Below are 18,604 nucleotides of genomic sequence, written 5' to 3' on the forward strand. Positions count from 1 at the left end.
CTGTAAGCTCCTCTTGGGCCGGGTGGTCAAGGCACCTGAGGAAGTATTGTATCCGGCAGTCCGGTCCACAGCACTCCTGAAGCAGCTGAAGCAGAAGCTGTCTGCATGGCTAAGTTGCCGTCCCGGGCTTTTGCTGGAGTATGGAGCTGCCGTCGTCGCCGGGAACTTCGGTCCTGGTCCACCCTAATACGCCTGGCATCTGACCTCTCCTGTCACTGCCTCATCGCTACTCGTTTTCATGTGGGACGCGACCACGTGGCACGGGCGCACCGTCCATGTGAGGCTTCGCCTCGCGACCCAGCTTGACCATTTAGCCGCCACTTCAGGAATGCTACCCGCCGGAGAACCAGCAGCAATACGGTTGGTGCCACTTAAGCACCATCAAAGGCTGCAAGCGTCAACAGTTCCGTGGCGCCGGTAGTGCCAATGCAAGTTCGGCGCCACAATTTTTAGCAGACCAGAGCAGACCTTCCGGCTGACTCGAGACTGGCTGAGGCAGCTCCCGATATTGCCACACACGGATCATCAACACCTGTGCCCAGACGGGGAACGCGACTGCGGAGACCGCCAGACCATTACTCGCAACATTTACAGGTGTCGTCTTAGTTAAATTGTGTTTGTTGGGCAGACAAACTAGGGGGTAGAGGGTGTAACAAGCAGGCAACGCCACCAAATGGCCGTAATCTTCGTTGGCCGCTAGGCTTGGTGGCCCCGTCCTGATCTGTGGACGACATTTTTCATCACAAAGGAAGAAACATGGACGGGCATAGCTGCTCGAGGTCAACCCGTCGTCACCGCTAGCAGACTGCGGGTCGTCTCTCGGCTGGAGGGCGCCTCGGCCCTCCCACGTTCACAAATGCGGTGTCAATCGAGACAACAAACTTCGACGAGAATGTGAATTTATCATCGTGTCCAGACCATCTCTTTGTACATTTTGACATTTCGTTAAATAAGTGCCATCAGTCAACTATATTTCTTTGCTTTGGTTAGCGAATTTCGCAGTTATGATGTAGTAAACGGTACTGGTGAAGGTGATAAAAGACACGATACATGCATATTAATTTCCATTTAGTAAGTATGGCATTCGAGACGGTTTAGTTGCGTCCCCCTGTGCACTGCGATTGAATCTTTCCTTTGGTTTCTACAAATACTATATCGAACTTCACGAAACCGAATTAATAAAAACAGAAATCATAATGAGACGCAAACTTTTAGCCTGATAAGTCCCGTTAGGGAAAGGCACGGGAACAAAGATGTAGAAAAGAGCACTACAGAGGTGTAACGAGAATGAAGCAATCTGTAAGTTAAATGCTGACACCCGGTCGAACATGGGACAGGCCCCAAATCTATTTCATTTTTCAATTTCAACCCTATGATGTGTTCGGCGGTATCCATTCATTCTTTACTGATGCATTCTGACACCATGTTTACAGCTCAATTTTTTTACAGCGCCAGACTATATGACTAACATTTTTTGTTGAACCCAAAATCAAATGTTTGTTTAGGAATGGTAAATAGAGGTCCCAAACACTCAAGGATATGTCTATTTCTTCCGGAGAATTCCTTAGAAGGCAGTATAGGATTTAGTCACGGCCTATAAAAGGAAGATATCTGGGGTACCTTTGGCAGCATTTCTAAGCTTATGCAGCAAGATTCTAAAAGAGAGCCAGCCCTTCCTATCATTAGCTATGTTTTAAAGAAGTTTTTTTCTATTGTGGTGGTCGGCCCCATCTAAAATGATAGTTCACTAGCATAAAGAACTGTAATAGCGGTGGTGTTTCCCCTTGTAATAAATTTATTTCTTATATAGTTCAAATATTATTCCTTCCAGGATATCTTCTCTCTGTCGTGTGTGGTTATTGCGCTCTACATTGTCACTCTGCTCTGTAGTCGTTGTGGGTGTCAGCAAACTAGGACCGGGTGGGTGGCAGTGTGAATGGTTGTTGCATGGGTGTACTGGCAGCTCTGTCGTCAGGTTGTTTCTACAGTAGCAGCCTCGTTAAAGTATTGCTGGTTATTCCGCTTCATGTTCCCGTAGGTCAGCGCGTCGGGAGAGTAACCTGCTACAAGTTGTAGCCACTCGTGGTAGACATTTAGCGGATGTTTCGACTGAATAATTTCCTATGTAACCCACGAGTTTTGCGGATAATCTGTCTTTGTTCGTATGCCGCATATTTATTCTTACAAGAATGTCCAGCTCCTTTGAAATGAAGCCATAAACCATTTGCCTCCCTAGAACAATCTCTATATTTACCCTTAAATTAGTACAAATTTACTTTACTTACGTCTAAATGGTTCTCATTATAAGCATTGTCGAAATCCCTAAATGGTTAAGTATAACACGCGATGGTAATCGCGACATGTCGATTTTAAACTGCACAAATTTATGATTTGAAATCCGCGGCAGAGCACTGACATCAAATAAAAGCCTCTGAATACTTCACAAAGAAATATGCTGTAATCTGTGTCTTTCAAGCTTTTTCTGTGTTTTGATATCCACGCCTTATCTACACCATCTGAAACCATGGAAATTATTGGTCTCCGCTTATTCTCCACTTTTTACAAAAGCTGTGTATATGTTCTATTCGGATGTTCTGCACATTTATTGTTGCAATAAGAATGTCGCTTGATGTTATAGGCTATAGGAAGTGCCCCTTTTCTTCTGTTTAGTTGATTCCGTACACAAGTAAGTTATTCCTTCGAATTTGGGTTTCCCAGTAGTTGATTTTTAGTATATATTACGCAGGAGTCCATGCACTTGCTATTCTAGCTTGTCTACTTAAGGAGTATAACACGTTACAGTGTTGGAAAGTTGATCTAGGTTTATATCAATAACAGAAAGTATAGTACAGTTTTCATTCAGGCACGGCATTCCGCCTGTAGGGCTTTGTTTCACTTAACAAATTTAATCTAGTACTGCTGAATCGTATCTTTGGAGGCATAGGAGGCATAGGAGGCTGAATCGTATCTTTGGAGGCATAGGCATATCTTTGGAGGCACCTTATAAGAGAGTTTTAGCTGACCGTTTTGACGCTCCGCTATGCTCCCGACGTCCAGCTCAGCACAACCGGAGCGTCAGCAGCGGAAAGGCTTTTAGCTAAGCGATAACCGTATCTCCCTCGACGGGGAATGATTCGCGTGACTGGTCGTTTTGCGTGCGCCTGTAAACCAAAACTTCAATCTAAAGGAAACATAAGAATTTGTATTTGGTCACCCAAAAAAATGCAAAATTACGTGTTTCTTGCCCTCATGTAACCTTTTTTTGTATTATGTAGTCACTGACATGGTATAATTTTTCTAAATATCAAGAAACAAGCCGATAAACTTTGGAATAGCCAAGCCAAGGCTGTCTTTCTCGGCGCTGCATAGAAGCAGCCCCGCGCTTCGGTCGACGTTTTTCGCTTCCGTTCTAAAAATCTTTGAGGTGTGTGGCACCACTGCCTATTCGGAAGCGCTTTCGCGGCTTCTTCGGTCGTGTTTCAACTGGAGAAACGAAGTTCGCCGGAGTGCGGTCGCATTGCGGGGGCAGCCATGTTAAAATTCCGCCCGGTAGCGTAAGCTGCCGCGACGGTCCGCTAAGAGGCCCCGGTTAGTGGAGCGGGGCCCCGCTCCAGTATCGCCGGTAGCGCGCTAGCGTACCACGCATGCGCAATGGCGCTCCCTCTTGCTATCGGAGTGGAGCGGACCTTCAGAAACGGTCAGCTAAAACTCTCTATTATGTCAGCAACAAGTAAGCTGGTCTAAAAAGCTGCTATCGTAAACTGCAGACAGAACAGGCAGCAACAACCGTTTGCACGACCGAGGCATAATGCCTATGTTTCACTACGATGTGCAAGAAATGTACCTTAGCCTCAAACACATATAACAAGTAAAAACGGGTTCGCCGAAATCATGCTCTCAGCCCTCCGTCGTGAATACGAGCCGCTGCGCGCAGAGCATATATTTTGTAGTTGCCTCGGTGACGGCCGGCTGATGGCACTGAAAGCGCCACCGTGACGGAGTAGTAGTACGCAAGCTGAAATATTTGCTGTCGATGCCGCACACGGCCGAACAGGCGCTCAAGGCTGCGTGATATTGTGTCGGTTGCGTCCAGGAACAAGGAAACGCCGATGTGTAGATGGAACAAACATGTACGAGCACCTGTAAAAATGCACTGCAGTGTTCTTGAGAACCATATTCTCGGCACCTCTGTCATTTTAGCAGGTGTAACTTTATTTGACGCTGATGTAATAAGGTACGCATTTGGGCTGGTTGATTCATGACTACGAGTGAAAAAACAGCGCTAAAAAGACAGGACAAGAAAGGTAATGATGTAATATCGCACTCGTGTGGCTCCAAATGTATTGACTAATGCATTACACTCACTGAAACTAGGAAGCATGTAAGTGGTAGTCTGAAGAGATAGTGATTTAAAGGGTGGAGTGGGTGAGCGGCTGAAAAAGAATAAAAATTTGGATTTTGTGGAAAGCAACAGAAAAAAAATTACCCAGGCAGAATTTATTTACTGCAAAAGCATTTTACTATTGTGCAGATATGATGCCCTGTGTAATTTGGCAATATATAGAAGGACGGCCTTGTCAACTTTTCTCAGGCTTATCTTCCTTGGCTCCTTACTGCCCTCTGTACCAATTTCTTATTGCTCACCTCATATGCTGAATACGATTTTTGCATAGACACAAAATTAACTGTGTACAAGTTTTTCTTACAACTGCAAACTTACAGTTGCTACGGACTATGCTTCAGCAAAAAAAAGGTGTGGTAAAGCTGAACTGACATTTCTTTTAGGAGTAACGAAGTTTATAAAAGCAAATTTTATTTGTTACGCAAAACCATACACAGTTTCTGTGTTTTACTTGTGCTAACAACGCTTTCATTGCATTGCAGATCCCAGAGAACTTCTCAAAGAGAGGCAATATGGGAGATCGCATAGGTGGCCTGATACGGTACGGGTAGAAGTGTTTATAGTGGCGGATCTCCGACATTATAGTTACTTTACGAAAACCGAGGATCTACTAGCATACCTGTGTGTAATAGCGAATGGAGTAAGTATTTTCTTTTCCTTTGTTACGTTTACATTTTCTTTTTTATTCTCAACTCCATCGAGCCCTAAAAATGGACTCGGGACACGATGTTGGAAACGCTCATTTTGTGAGATAGTAATTATGTTACCAATTTCATTGTTCTATAACTAAGCCGCCCCCCCCCCCCCAATTATATTCATTTCCTTTCCGCGGCAATAGTCCGGAAATAAGCGAATCCCTCTTCTTCCATATATGTGGTGTCGCTCCGTACACAGGTGTCCGATTACAGTTTATTTAAAGGGACAGTGAAGTGAATTTGTCAAGCTCCCGTTTTTGCTTGCACTGAGTAGACTGGCTGAAATCAGCACAATTTTCATCGCTTATCCGGTGACAAGTCGGTAATTATTTTTACAAAGCGCGAAAGAAGTAAAACTACCATGCAGGGTTTGCGGCGGCCGCGCCAACTAAAGGCTATGACGACGGGAGGAGACGCACCATGATTGGACGATGCCCAAATTTAGCAACCAAACAAGTTTCGGTTTCCGTTCTCAAAACAACGTGCTTGACATCCGACGGCATCGTTGCATGGGCATTCTCAATACCTCAGTAATCGTCGTCCCGCGCTTCTGCCATGTTGTCGGCTGTAAAATGCATAAATAAGTATCCCAGGATGGCTTGGAATCGTAGCTATCACTAGCCGAGGCCTACGCAGTGGATGAACGCCCTCCGCGTCCCCGCAGACGCTCAAAATGCCATGCGCTTTTCCCTCGTATTTGGAGCTTGCCTCATTCATGCCTGCATCGCAAAAAGCGTGTTCGCACCAGGCCAAGGGTTTGTTGATCCTGGCCTGTGCCCACTGCCCGCAAGCAGTCGGTGCTTATGGCAACGAGAATTCGCTAGCTTGCCAGTGTCAGCCTGCGCGTGTTCTGTAAACTAGTTCGTGGAGCAATGAATGTTGCGGCCTTAAAAAAGGTGAACTCAGCACAGAAAACATCGGTGGAAAACTAAAAAGTTAACTTATAAAAAAAAAGGATGTACCCGCGGGGATTCGAACTCGTGACTAGCAAAACATTTGCAATGACATACCTAGCGCTCCAGACCACCCGGCCGCGGGTGTTGTTTTTTTTGTCTTTATTTCCTTTTTTTACATTTTTACAAGTGAGCGATGTAATAAAAAGCGCCTGCCATGTTTTGGCTGGCGGAAACTATTGTAAACCTCAAATGATACCAATTTTTGAAGCACTGGAAAAATTCCCGCGTCACGATTTTCCACTTCGTACAACTCGCACAGATAGTTCACTTTTTCCCTGAAATATGCGCTCACAGTTTGCGCATTGACATCCGCATGGCGCACCGCCATTCGAGAGCGCCAGATACTATACAATCCTAAACGCATGATCATATCATGCGTTACATCGTCTTCATTGTGCTGCGTACCTCGGAAATATAATGTATATAATGTATAACCGGTTTACCCTTTTTTTATTTTTAGCATTTCAAGCAGCTTAGGTAACTATTTGTTGTATTGCGCTCGTGCAGTCAGCGTCCCCCAAGTTTCGACAATATCTCTTCTCTAGCCATTGCATTTCTTAGACGGAAAAGCGTTCGCAGATGCGTAGTCGTTCTGCTGACCGCTGTTCTTGTTCGCCCAGCGCAAGAAAGGGCTTCCCGCACCCTAGTTTTACGCTGTACGGTAAAAGTATCAGTTGATTTTATTTCCTTAGTACCTATATTGACTTCGCTGACGCTTCTCCCGCCTTCAAGAGGCCTGATATTTTCTTACTGGCGTACAAGTTATGTGCGCTTGTGCAGGGCTTGTGTGAAGCGACCTTGACTTGGAGCTAGATACAGTGTAGAAACTAAAGATGTAATGAAAGGCACATTCTTTCATTCACAAACGTGTCCTCGCTTCGTTTCAACTGAGTGAACGAATTGGACGACCCGTCGGCGACCGGCGGACGAAACGCTGGGCCGACTGACTCTGTCTGAAGGCCGGGGAGCCATGCAGTAGCGCAGCCAATTGCCAGCTCATCTCCTCCCGACGTCACACTTAAACGCCACAGAAAATGGCCGAGGGTGCAGAGAGGAGGACAGAATTTTCTAATTGATTTTTTTACTAAATAAATTCGCCTAAACGCGCTCAGAGTGGTCGAAACAGGGCTAGGGATTCCGGACTATAATTTGCTCTTGTAATCCCGCAATGTTTACAAATCACTTAAGTGTCCCTTTAAAGAATCTGAATTCGCTTACTCAAAATGTACTCTGCTTCACGGAGCCACGCACCATTCACTCAGTGGAACAGTGAGTATTGTCAGAAACTTCAAAGGCCTAGCGTGACATTTATCGGGGGATGCCAATATAAAACTAGCAACTGTTGTTTAAATGACATCCTATGGCACCGAAGCACCGACCGCATTGTGGAAAAATACAGGCTCTTCATGGACCTTACTATGCTATTACTCTAGGAACTAACAAAACAGAGCCGCACTTATTTCGTAACGAATGTTGTCGGGACTCAGTGTTCGCTTCTAGATCGATTCCCGATGACCATTCCGCCGATCGGTCAGTGTCTTCGGTCCGCTAGCCAGTCACTACACGCGGACTTTCAATCGTTGTCACTTCGCCGGAAGCGCGAGAAAAAGCCGCCCAGTTGCAGAGTTTCTGCTTCGTGACGCACATGGGAGAATCGAGGAGGTTACATGAGTCGGAATGGCGGAGCCCAAAACACGCGGGAAAGGGTGGGAACGCGGCAACATACTTTGCAACGAAAGTGTGAGCTTTCCTCTGCACGTCAAAAGGTTATGCTTAGCACAGATGACGTTGACCACCAGACCCAACGATTGTGCGTGCTCATTCACTGTGTTCAAGACTACTTTCAGGACCCATTTAACCGCTGGTAGATGCAATTTTTTGGAGTGTGCCTAGGAAACGCAACGGGGAAATGGGTTTATTCAAAGCATGTATATTTTTTAAACCGGAAACTCTGGTAATTCGGCTGCCAAGGTGTGGCTTTAAAATTTTAGCAGTTCAATGCTGGTCACTTAATAGGATTTTCTGAAACAGGAGCAGGGCGTCCCGGATCTCTGAAGGCAGTGGTTCTCAAATAGAAGTACGCGGACCCCGCTAGGCCAGCGAAGGGCATTAAGAGGCCCCGAAGCCCTGTTCGAAATTACCCCCACCACCTCTGCAGTTTTTATCCTTTTTGCCAAACCGCGCTGGCAATGCAAAAAAAAAAAAAATTGCCGCGTATCTGCTCGTTTCGTTGCAAATGTCGGCAAAAGACGATAAACTTTGTGGACATTTGCCAAAGAAATGCCCCCCTTTGCTTTCCTTCTCACCTCTCATGCTGTTGCTGTACCGCCGCGCTAACCCCAAGGTAAACACACTAAAAGTTTGCGCAAGGCGATTTGAATTTACCGCGTTCCAGTGCTACACGCCAGGTTCCTCGATGCCAGCGCTGCAGTACGGCGGAGACGCGCGTGAATGGAGGCGGCCGACTACAAGGTTTCTAGAACTACATGGCCGTGCTCCACGTGCGTTCCAAGCAGAACGTGGAACCTAGCTAGAGGAACCTTTCGTTTCTGTTGCCGCGTGATTTTTCATATGCCGCCAGGAGGCGGCGGTTTTCTGCAGTAGATGTAGAATATCATTTGGTATCTAAAAACCAAGCATCCGTGAATTTTTTACTAAAGCAACACTGTAAATATCCCTTGTGTACTAATTTCCTGTCTTATATTTGCTTAGTGTCTTGTTCATGTTCAACAAAGTTGACAAGTATGAACATATAAACCGAGCTTGACGTTTACATTTAGCTGTGAGTATATAAGACTATTCCGCAGTATAAATTTTACTTTGGCCGGGTGGCTGAATCGAGTCACAGACAGACAGACAGACAGACATACAGACATATAGACCGACCAAAAAAACTCCCACCTCCCCTCGCGGGAACCCCTGTGTAGATGCGGCGCATAGGCGGAGCGGCGAAGGGACCGCGTTTTATACGCCTCGAGCTTCGCGATCGCTGCGCCGCCTGCCGCCGTTTCTCCGCGGCGTTGACGGGATTTGCGCTGCGTGGCTGATAGGGGCTCGTGCAGTGTTTTGGTTCTGTTTCGCTTCTTTTCGCCTTTCTGCGCCCTAAAAAACTTGTTATGGTGACGAAAGTTTAGGCAAAGAGTACGTTTAGGTCACTTAAAAAGCAGCTGCGTCTTCGTAGAGTACGCGATCGCCTGCAAGAGCTACCCGCGGAGGTGGTTCTCCGCGCTTCGTCGCCGCTCTTCCGGGCGTCGGCGACGGTATCAACATATCACCCCCGGGGTGATATGTTGATACCGTCGCCGTTGATACAGTGTCACCTCCAAAACATCAGGCACAAATAAATTTTACTGCCGCCTCGTTTAGACCTGATACTGGCACAATGAGTGGTTGGCTTCATTTTGCGGCGTGGACAACGAATGCGGCTTCGTTTCGAATATATACGTCGCAGAAAAATAAGTTTCGGGGATGTGATTACCCAATCCCGGACAATATAACTTATGGCTTTTATAAGAATATAAACCATGCGAAAAAGTGAAGTATATTCCAAGCCTGTGCGCCGTTAAATATGTGCCCACACACGCCATATAGCAAGAACCAAGCAAGTCGATGAAACCACGGAAAAATAAATTCTGTGCAAGTGCGGAATGAAGAAACATAACAGCTCTAACGGAAATGAAAAAAAGTGCAGCTTCTGACATGCTAAAGACGTTTGTCGAAACTTAAGCCAGGTAGGGTTCGCTTGACCAACTATACGCGAAATGCAGTGCTATTTCACGAGACATCGGTGGGGGGGAGGGGAGGGGGACGCTGTGCACAAATGCGGAGCGGAATCAAGCAACTACGTTTTAGTAATCACACACACAAATCTCGCGTTCACTTTCCTTGTTTTTATACTGCAACGAACAGCTGATCGTACGGCGGACTCATTTTGGAAGTATACAGGGTAGGCTGTTCAACAAGCGATGAAAGGTGTCGTTGGAAGAGTGTGATATGTGATAAGGCCCTCTGATTTCAGTTTCTGCTTTATTCTGCACGCTCCCTGTGCCATATGACGATATTTCGAGAGAGAGAGAGAGAGAGAAATGACCTGTATTGATTCGTCCTGCGAGAAAGGTGCGGGTCAGGCCACGCAGGGCTTCGCCGCACCTCGTCTAACTACCTGCGCTAGGTATTTCGAAGAAGCATTTAGTCGCGGACGCGGATTATATTCTAAGCCCGTCGTCGCGCTGCTCGCAGAAGATATATGTAGCAGATGAATGCTTGCGGGCGCTCACTTCACGACAAGACGACTCTGTCGTGTGCTGATCCCAGAGTATAATTATGCATCGTCTATCGTGCTTTTGTTGAATATTCCCGAAATTAACACAGACCGGCTTGTAAATGGTGGTGATCAATATCTGAGGTATATTGACAAACGCAACTGGCGTGCTGTCAGGTATGAGTGCTCAGCTGATTATGTAAGCGCACAAAAGCGATTTAAATCGTAGTGTATAGCCGTAGAATAAACATCTGAGGAACCGGTGGTTACCGAGAAACTGCGAGTAAATTCAGGTCAGTGTAACTACAATCGGCTCCATCATACGCCGGTTCCGCGACGCTGGCCTGTGACACACACCTGGAGCTTATACAGACCGAATATACCACACTAAGATCGCGTCAGAAACATTTACACTCTCGTAAACACACCCCATTTGCGAACAGAGTGACTGCTTCACATAAACATGGGTTTCGAACGCCCGTAAACGGTAAATATCAGTCGTGAACGGGCCGCAAAAGCAGCGGCGGCACTGGGGAGCGGGACGCAGACTCCCGCGGCTGCTTTCGAAACGGGCCGCTAGGGGGATTTCAGTGGCGCCCCTACAGGCCGCGCTCGAGGCGTATAGCGGCATAACGTTGAGGGGACTGCGTAAGCCGGTCCCAGTCGATGACGACGTTGGCGTACTTGTAAACCGGCGTGTACTCTAGGTGTTTGAGCCAAGCGTGGATGTTGCTTCGCCGGAGAACGGCACACCGGTTATATGCGCAGCGCGCCCGAAGCAGAGGAAACCGCGGAAGAGAGAGTACTGCACATGCGCCGGCCCCAGCGCGTCTGCCGCGGCTATGACGCAACACAATCCAACACAATCCACTTTAATCAAATCCAATCCAAATCCAATCCAATCCAATCCAATCCAAGCCAAGCCAAGCCAAGCCAAGCCAAGCCAATCCAATCGAATCCAATCAATGCCCCTCGCGAGAGAGTGTTCGCTATCGGAGAGGAGAGGGGGTGAGCGGCGAAGAGCGCAGCTGGCGCGGCGAGGAGAATGGGGGAGGGGCGGACAACGCCGACGACGACGACGACGCCGGAGGGACAAGGCGAGTGAATCAGATGCTCTGCATCTAATTTCTGGGTTTAAGTAGACCAAGAAAGACTATCGACTTTAAAAGTAGCGTCGCTGCGTTATATTGACAAGTATGAACATATAAACCGGCCTTGACGTTTACATTTGGCTGTGAGTATATAAGACTATTGCGCATTAGCAATTTTACTTTGGCCGGGTGGCTGAATCGAGTCACCGACAGACAGACAGACAACACATATAGACAGACCAAAATTTCTGGGTTTATTAGCCCAAAAAATACTCTCGTCTTTAAAAGTAGCGTCGCTGCGTTATATGTAAATTAAATTTTTACGTGTCATAGAGGTTTTACGTTGGCTTTTTTTTGCACAACCCACCGGGTGTGCGGAAAAGCCAGACTCACAAAAGGCAGCCTGTACATGTTTTGGTGACTCCAAGAACAAATTGTTTGATAATACCAGACACATCAGCATAAAATTCAGACACAAAGGCGGACATTGGTAAGGATGTTGGAGCATTTAGCTGCATGTGCAAATTGTTTGGCATTATGACATAGATGAACATAACTCATCGTGGGGTTTCCCGTCACTTTTTCAAGCCCGAAAGGGGTCCTCAGCACTCTCATGGTTGAGAACCACTGTCTTATTGCCTGCTCTGGTCATGTCTTCAGACGCCTCTAAGTATTTGTCTGTCATTTGATATATGTGATGTTCTTTTACAGGCAAATCTTAGACTATTTGAAACGAAGGACCCCGGAATAAACTTGATGCTGACGGGCTTGGCGTTGAGCAATGTAAGATTTTTTGGAGATTTTATAAACCGATACTTGACACCCTGTTTAATCAAACATGCAGTTTTTTAAACGGTGGAGCCATAGGAAACATATGTTTCATCTTCACCGACGGCGTATTTTAAATACTTGCGCTTCTTTGCAAGATGGAGATAACGCTTGGAAATTAGTATTGCCTGCCTGTATGTTGCCTAGGCCCGGCGGGTGCATGTTTTATTATGAGCTGGGCAGGGCTTTTTGTGATCCAAGTTATGATCAGAATGTTATATTTCTATCAACCCAAATGGGGCGAAGGAACTTCACAGAAAATTGCAAACTTGATGGGAATATATTTTTTATAACCTTCTGGAAACAATGCATAGACCACGCAGATATATGTAGTTTTAGTTCGGTGTTTCCGCGCTCCACTGAACAGCGAAGCGGAGCACGAGTGCGAATTCGCATGCGCCTTCCAATTAGCCTTAAAGGGGCACTGACACAAAAATTTTGCATCTTGTTTTTTTTGTTGCGATAAGTAGCTAGTGACCTACTTATAACCTGTAGAAACCTCATTTGCTTCAGCGTGTGACGGTTGTTTAATTAGAGGCATTTTCAATGCGGCCAGTCGCAGTTTCGGTTTCAGCGAGTGCCGCGAAACGATGGATTTTGTGGATTTTGTGTGAACAAAGCTGACCACGTGACCGTCGGAGGGATATCACAGAGCAGAGCCACCGTAGCACTGTCGAATCCACATCGACGGCAGTTTCTGCGAATGCCCCCACGTACTGATCTCGTGAGGCGCATAATTAAAAATTGCCCCCACCTCCCCGAAGGAAATCGTGAGGAAGTGCGAATGCATTTCTTGCGCCGAGAGTACACGGCGTAGTAATTCTGACATTGCCTTGAGAGGCGCCCAGCCAGCGAACGGTCTAAACTGGAGCAGAGCGAGCAGGAGACTGTAGCGAGAGAGCGCGCGCGAGCCGACCCACGGAGGTCTGGTGGTTTATCGCCAACGTTGGTTTATCGCTGCATATAAAGGGGGGTACGCCGCGCTGAGCGCGCCGAGCCAGGTGGCTGAGAGAGAAGGCGGGCGCGCGAGAGAGAGGGGTGCGCGCGCAGCTGCAGCCAGCGAGGAGAGAGGAGGAGCGAGCGAAGGGGCAGCGAGCGAGCGAGCAGCGCCGTTGCTACCGACGCTGCTCTCCGCTCTGCGCCGTTGCTAGGGAGAGCAGGGCTGCGGACGCCGACGCCGCCGGCGGTGGATGGTTTGGGGTCGCTTATAAAGTGCATCGCACTTAAAAGCGACCGTGGATGTGACGCAGGCGCTGCGAGCGCAAATGCTACCGCGGCTAAAGAACGACGCGCGACGCTCGAGACGGTGGGTGGAAAGACGCGCGCTGGGAGCAGCCGGCCGGTCTGCCTACAGGTCCGCCTACAGATGTGTTCGGCTCAGCCCTGCGGCGGATATTCGAGTGCCGCTCTCGTAAGCGGTGCAGATGACAATTTTTAATGCAACCCGCCATCGCATCATTAACTCCTTTCTCATGTAAGCCACCATGGTCGGGACTTGGGGACAATTTCGTGCAGCGGTAACAAGCTGTCACTCGAGCTACCTGCGCCGGCCTGGGCCACTTCGCGGCCGTGGCCGCCGCCTGCACAGCGACTGTGCGGCTAGCTGAGTGAGCTTTTCGTGCCTCCGGCGCGTTTTCGCATCCAATGGTAATAAACAGTAGTAGAAACAGAGTGCCTGGAATCGCTGTAGAATTTTGGTCGCGGCCAGCTTCCCGATGAGCTGACGAAATCACGGCGCCTCCGCCGCCAACGTTCGGGTATCGGTTCGTTCGTTCTCGAGAGCAGAAGCTCCGCCTTCCGGCCCTCCGATTGGAGCGGCGAGCCGGGCGAGCCGGCCGAAAACGCCGGTAGTGCGGAAGCGGCAAACACAAACTCGTGACGTGTTTGGATGTTGTTTATTTACAATTGCGCGTGGTCCTCTGCTGGCTGCTCGGTTGCGTTTCGCACACTGCAAAATTGATTTTAAATATGTTCTAGGCTGTATCCGCCGCTGATATTTTGCAGACGATGTATATGTGTTTCTACCAATCTATCTCCGAAGTTATCTCGCCTTCATAATTTTGTGTCAGTGCCTCTTTAAGTGGGGCTGCGGAGCCAGAAACAGGGTCTGCTTACAAGCAGGCAACGTCGACCGCAGAGCGATCTTGGTAGGAGAATCTATGCGGGAGCCCTCTCTCGCGCGTAACCACAACAGTAAAGAACCGGAATAACGTCTCGTTGTCATCAAAACAGGATTGTCATAGATCTGTAATGCAACACCGCGGACGCCTATCATCTATCATAAAGCCGGTTTTTTATTTCTCGCTTGATGGAATCAACCACTAATGCATTGCTATAACAAGTGTCGATTATTCATAAATAAGCGAGCAGTACTTACATAGTTTGCCTAAATAAATTACCTAAAGTTTTTTTTATTTTATTTTACTACGCTTACCTTCTACTGGGGACTATGGGAGTTCTAAAAAGACAAAAATGCTGGATAAAATTTTGTTTTACCAGAAAGATTTTACGTTTCGTAACTACGTCGGCTTTGTACGACTAGCAACGGTGCATTTTTGGCTAAGAAATAAGTAAATAAAGTTGGCGTTTCTCTCACCCACTTCTATTTCAATTTTCGTGACATAGGCATTGCGTGACAAAAAAATTTAAGCCCTTGCACTCAATGTAAAAGCTGTTGGAAGTGTACAGCAGTGATTCGCCATAATGGGCTATAGCGCAGCTATCCACTCACTGCTACCACCCAATGCTATTGATATTTCCCTCCTCTGCAGTGCTCGCGCGCCACCTGCCTTAAACTGCGCCAGCGGGAGTTCTGTATTTTTTGCGCGTGCTTTTCCTCCCGCGCATGTCGGCGTTGCAACGCCCTTTTTCTCGCTTACTACCGTAAAAATCCACCCAACGAGCGTTCCTAACTAAATGAACGCTGGCGCTGCCTGTTAATTACGTATATTTTGCCTCAAACTACCTACAGTTTTCTTTGCTCTAAACAACAGGTACAGTCAAACCCGTTTATAGCGAACTGCAATATGCACCACGATTAGCTCGATATATCCAATAGTTCGATATAGCCGAACCCGCCTATAACGAGCTTATTATTACAAGTTCGCGATCCGTGGGAGCCCCCCACTCCCCCCACCCCAACTCCGCCATCCCCGCATGCAGAAACGAACACAGTAAAGTAGTGATTAGCCTACCCAAAATAATCCATTTGTTGCAAGTAATAACGCTATTTTGCCGCCTTAACTGCCTACTTTGCAAAAAAACAGCCGTGATTTTTGTCTTCACTTTCGTTTAGGCGGCTTAAACTAGCATAGCATTCTGTACACGAAACATTGTTTGCACCAGTTCGAGTCCGCGTCCTCCAAAATCGTAGAAGCTTGGGCGGAGCACATCGAAAGGCGAAAGCGCTGAATTATATGCGTCAGACGGCTTTCACTCGCGACATCATCGGGGACATTGGCGAGGTCTTCCGGGAACATTAATCTTTTCCCCCGGGAACTCTTCCGAGCGAACTCGAGCGAGCTCTTCCGGGAACATTCATCTTTTCCGGCGAGGCTCGGCGGGGCACAGTTCTACTACAGCAGCGTTTTTTCTGGCCAAGAAGGCGGGCTTGGGCTTTTGATTTTCCAGCGATGGAATAAGAAACGCGTTTAGATTCCCGAGCGGCCGGTATGCCCTTACACCCCCGCGTCCGAGACCCCATCGAACAGGCTGCGGCGAAGCCGCTTTTGAAGCAACAAGCGCCGTTTCGAATACCACGGGCAGCGTCCCAGGCTTCCGGCTGGCGCCATTACAACATCTATTCCGGTGATCACGGGTCGTTTCATATTATCTCCTCTAGCGCAAGGTGAACCTAGCATTCGGCAGCCGCGGTCAGTAGTCGTCGTTGCCCGCGCATCGTAACGCACGCTTTACGGATTCTCAAAGGCGGCTCGAGGTGAACCGGCGTGTCGGTGAGCCAACCACCGTAAGTTCATTTCACAGGTGATTATCTTCGATACTAGGCACACCTTACCGACAGCGATATTTAAAATGAAGTGTTACTACCCCTGTCCCTCCTACTACTTCGCGCGCGGAAAACGGGAGCTTGCAAGCTCGGGCGGCTCGCTTAGCCACGTGCGCATCTTGTTCCCTTCGCCGATTCTAATGATGAAGGGTATTTAGCTGCTCCCTGCCAAGTACATTCCTTGTACAAGCTCGGGTGATCACGGACGTGGGTTACTGACTAGAGTAGCTGCGCACAAGTGCTTTTCGGAAACTAAACTGAAAGCATGTTAGTTCGCGGAATAGGGAGGGAAGCAGCCTGCCTCACAGTGTATAAAAGCGGTAATCGGTCTTTATAACTACGATGAGCTCTCGGAAAGCTTTCATTTACGTTTATTTTACCTGCTGAACCACGTCTAAACCATTTATTTGAGGGAAAGACCTATAATGCTTCTCCAATGAGCTATCGTCGATGACCACATTTGTGGCGTCCCAAACCATAGTACCCGAAGGCGTGCTGAACGTAGGCCCCCGTTTTCCAGTTTCTAGCATTTTTTACCCCATTAAACAACTCCGAGTGGCGAGAATGGTGAATTTAGATTCTCGGCACCGCAGTCCATTGATGCAGGCAAACTTGTTTCCACCCTTTAGTGTCCCTTAAACGCTGTCTTCCCAGCGCAAAACTCGAACATATGACGTACGTACGTAAGACTCACACCTAGACGAGGTTTGCGGGGCGGCTGGAGGAGAGAGAGAGAGAGAGAGAGAGAGAGAGAGAGAGAGAGAGAGAGAGAGAGAGAGAGAGAGAGAGAGAGAGCTCTTTATTAGAAAAAAGCAGAGAGGTCTGCTGGCATGTATTCGCCTACATGCTACTCTTCGGGGATGGGGTTAAGAGACTAAAGGCTCTAAACGAAGCATGGCGAAAGAGACGGGAAAAGGGAATAGGTAAACCATAAGGTAACACGGAGCATTCCGTGGGATACTTAAGTGGAGAGGGCCGTAAATACGCCTAAACAAAACAACATTCTTCAACCAATTTTTTATTACATCAATTTTGGGAAAGCCTATAAACTCACACACGTACAGCAATAAAAGTGAATCCGTGATACGTGACTGTAGACAAACGAAATAGATAAAAGGCTGACAACAACTCGCGCACATGCAGTATAGGTCTCCCCAACCACGATTTGGACCGCAAAAGATATCCGCTGCTGAACTGTCTACCTATGGAAAACCCAGGGCTTCCACCTGTAGCAATGGTTCTTTAAATGGAAAGCTTTCTTAGTGGCACCGATGGCGTCCCGTCAAAGAATTAGTCTTTCGCCATAGACCGGTTGGACGACCGAAAAGCCCTGATAGTGTCTCTGTACACATGCCGCGTACGTGAAACCGGGCTTCTATTGTGCCAAAATGCTTGCTTGATAATTACGAGAAAGGAACGGTTCTCAATACGACAATACAGGCATTGATCATGAAGAAGAAGCACAATGTTATTTCTTTATCTAATAAACCACGTGTCTCTATACGGTTAGATCGCTCGTAGCTGAGTTTACTTAGTGCGCGAGGAACCCTCGCATGGGTTCGTTCTCGGTTTTTTAGTGGAGAATTCCTTTAGGAGCTGGGGCTGTCGGCGTCTTCTGTCGTCATCGTCTCATGCTGTCGCGGTACTAAATCACGGGCATACTCTTTTTCAAACGTCTCGCGCTAGCACGTACCTCGTAGTAAAAGAAAGGTGTATATTGGATAAAACCAGTTTAAAATAAACTAACATGAACGACGTGAGTTTAGCCAAGGTAATTAAATCGCGCAAACTTTCTTCTGCTCCTGGTTGCGTCGACATCAGCCCTAAACTCTTGCAGAGCACTTGTGCCTGTTCAGCTCATTTTTCCAAGGACTTTTCAGCAGTCGCTTGACAACGGTTGTTTGTCTCCCGACTGGAGTGTGGGAAACGTGATTCCGTTTCATAAATCAAGAAACAAAAACTCACCCCTGAATTACCGACCCTTTTGACATACTAGAATCCCTTGTAAAATACTTCAACATGTCCTTTTTCACACCTTGTTAATTTCTTAGGATCAATTTCATTTTTTACGCGATCGCAGCACTGTTTGCGCAATAGTTACTCATGTGAAACACCATTGGCATTAGCGCATAAACTTCATGCCATACTTGATCGATAATTGTTTACTTATTGCATATATCTAGACTTTTCGAAAGCATTTGACAAGGTGTGCCCTAAAATTCCACTACACAAGTTGCGGCAGCTTAACATTAAAATGAAAATTCTTGCATTGCTTAAGATGTTCGGAACTAATCGCTAGAAGTTTCTTTCGATTAACAACCGAAATTCTAATAACACTGTTGTCCAATCCTGTGTACCACAAGGT

The 18,604-nt window shown here is 47.3% G+C and overlaps 1 protein-coding gene across 1 annotated transcript in view; it reads left to right on the forward strand.

Annotated features, from left to right (window-relative positions):
• The window catches only part of LOC144141591 (venom metalloproteinase antarease TserMP_A-like), a 73,351-nt gene that overhangs the window by 25,126 nt on the left and 29,621 nt on the right, over positions 1–18,604 (forward strand). The window contains exons 5-6 of the mRNA XM_077673135.1: positions 4,885–5,042; positions 12,117–12,188. Of these exons, the coding sequence (XP_077529261.1) occupies positions 4,885–5,042; positions 12,117–12,188 (230 nt within the window). The remainder of the gene's footprint in view (positions 1–4,884; positions 5,043–12,116; positions 12,189–18,604) is intronic.

Source organism: Haemaphysalis longicornis, unplaced genomic scaffold (genome assembly GCF_048455015.1).
Source record: "Haemaphysalis longicornis isolate Haplotype H1 unplaced genomic scaffold, Haemaphysalis longicornis Haplotype H1 scaffold_6, whole genome shotgun sequence".
In the NCBI taxonomy this organism is placed as follows: Eukaryota; Metazoa; Arthropoda; class Arachnida; order Ixodida; family Ixodidae; genus Haemaphysalis; species Haemaphysalis longicornis.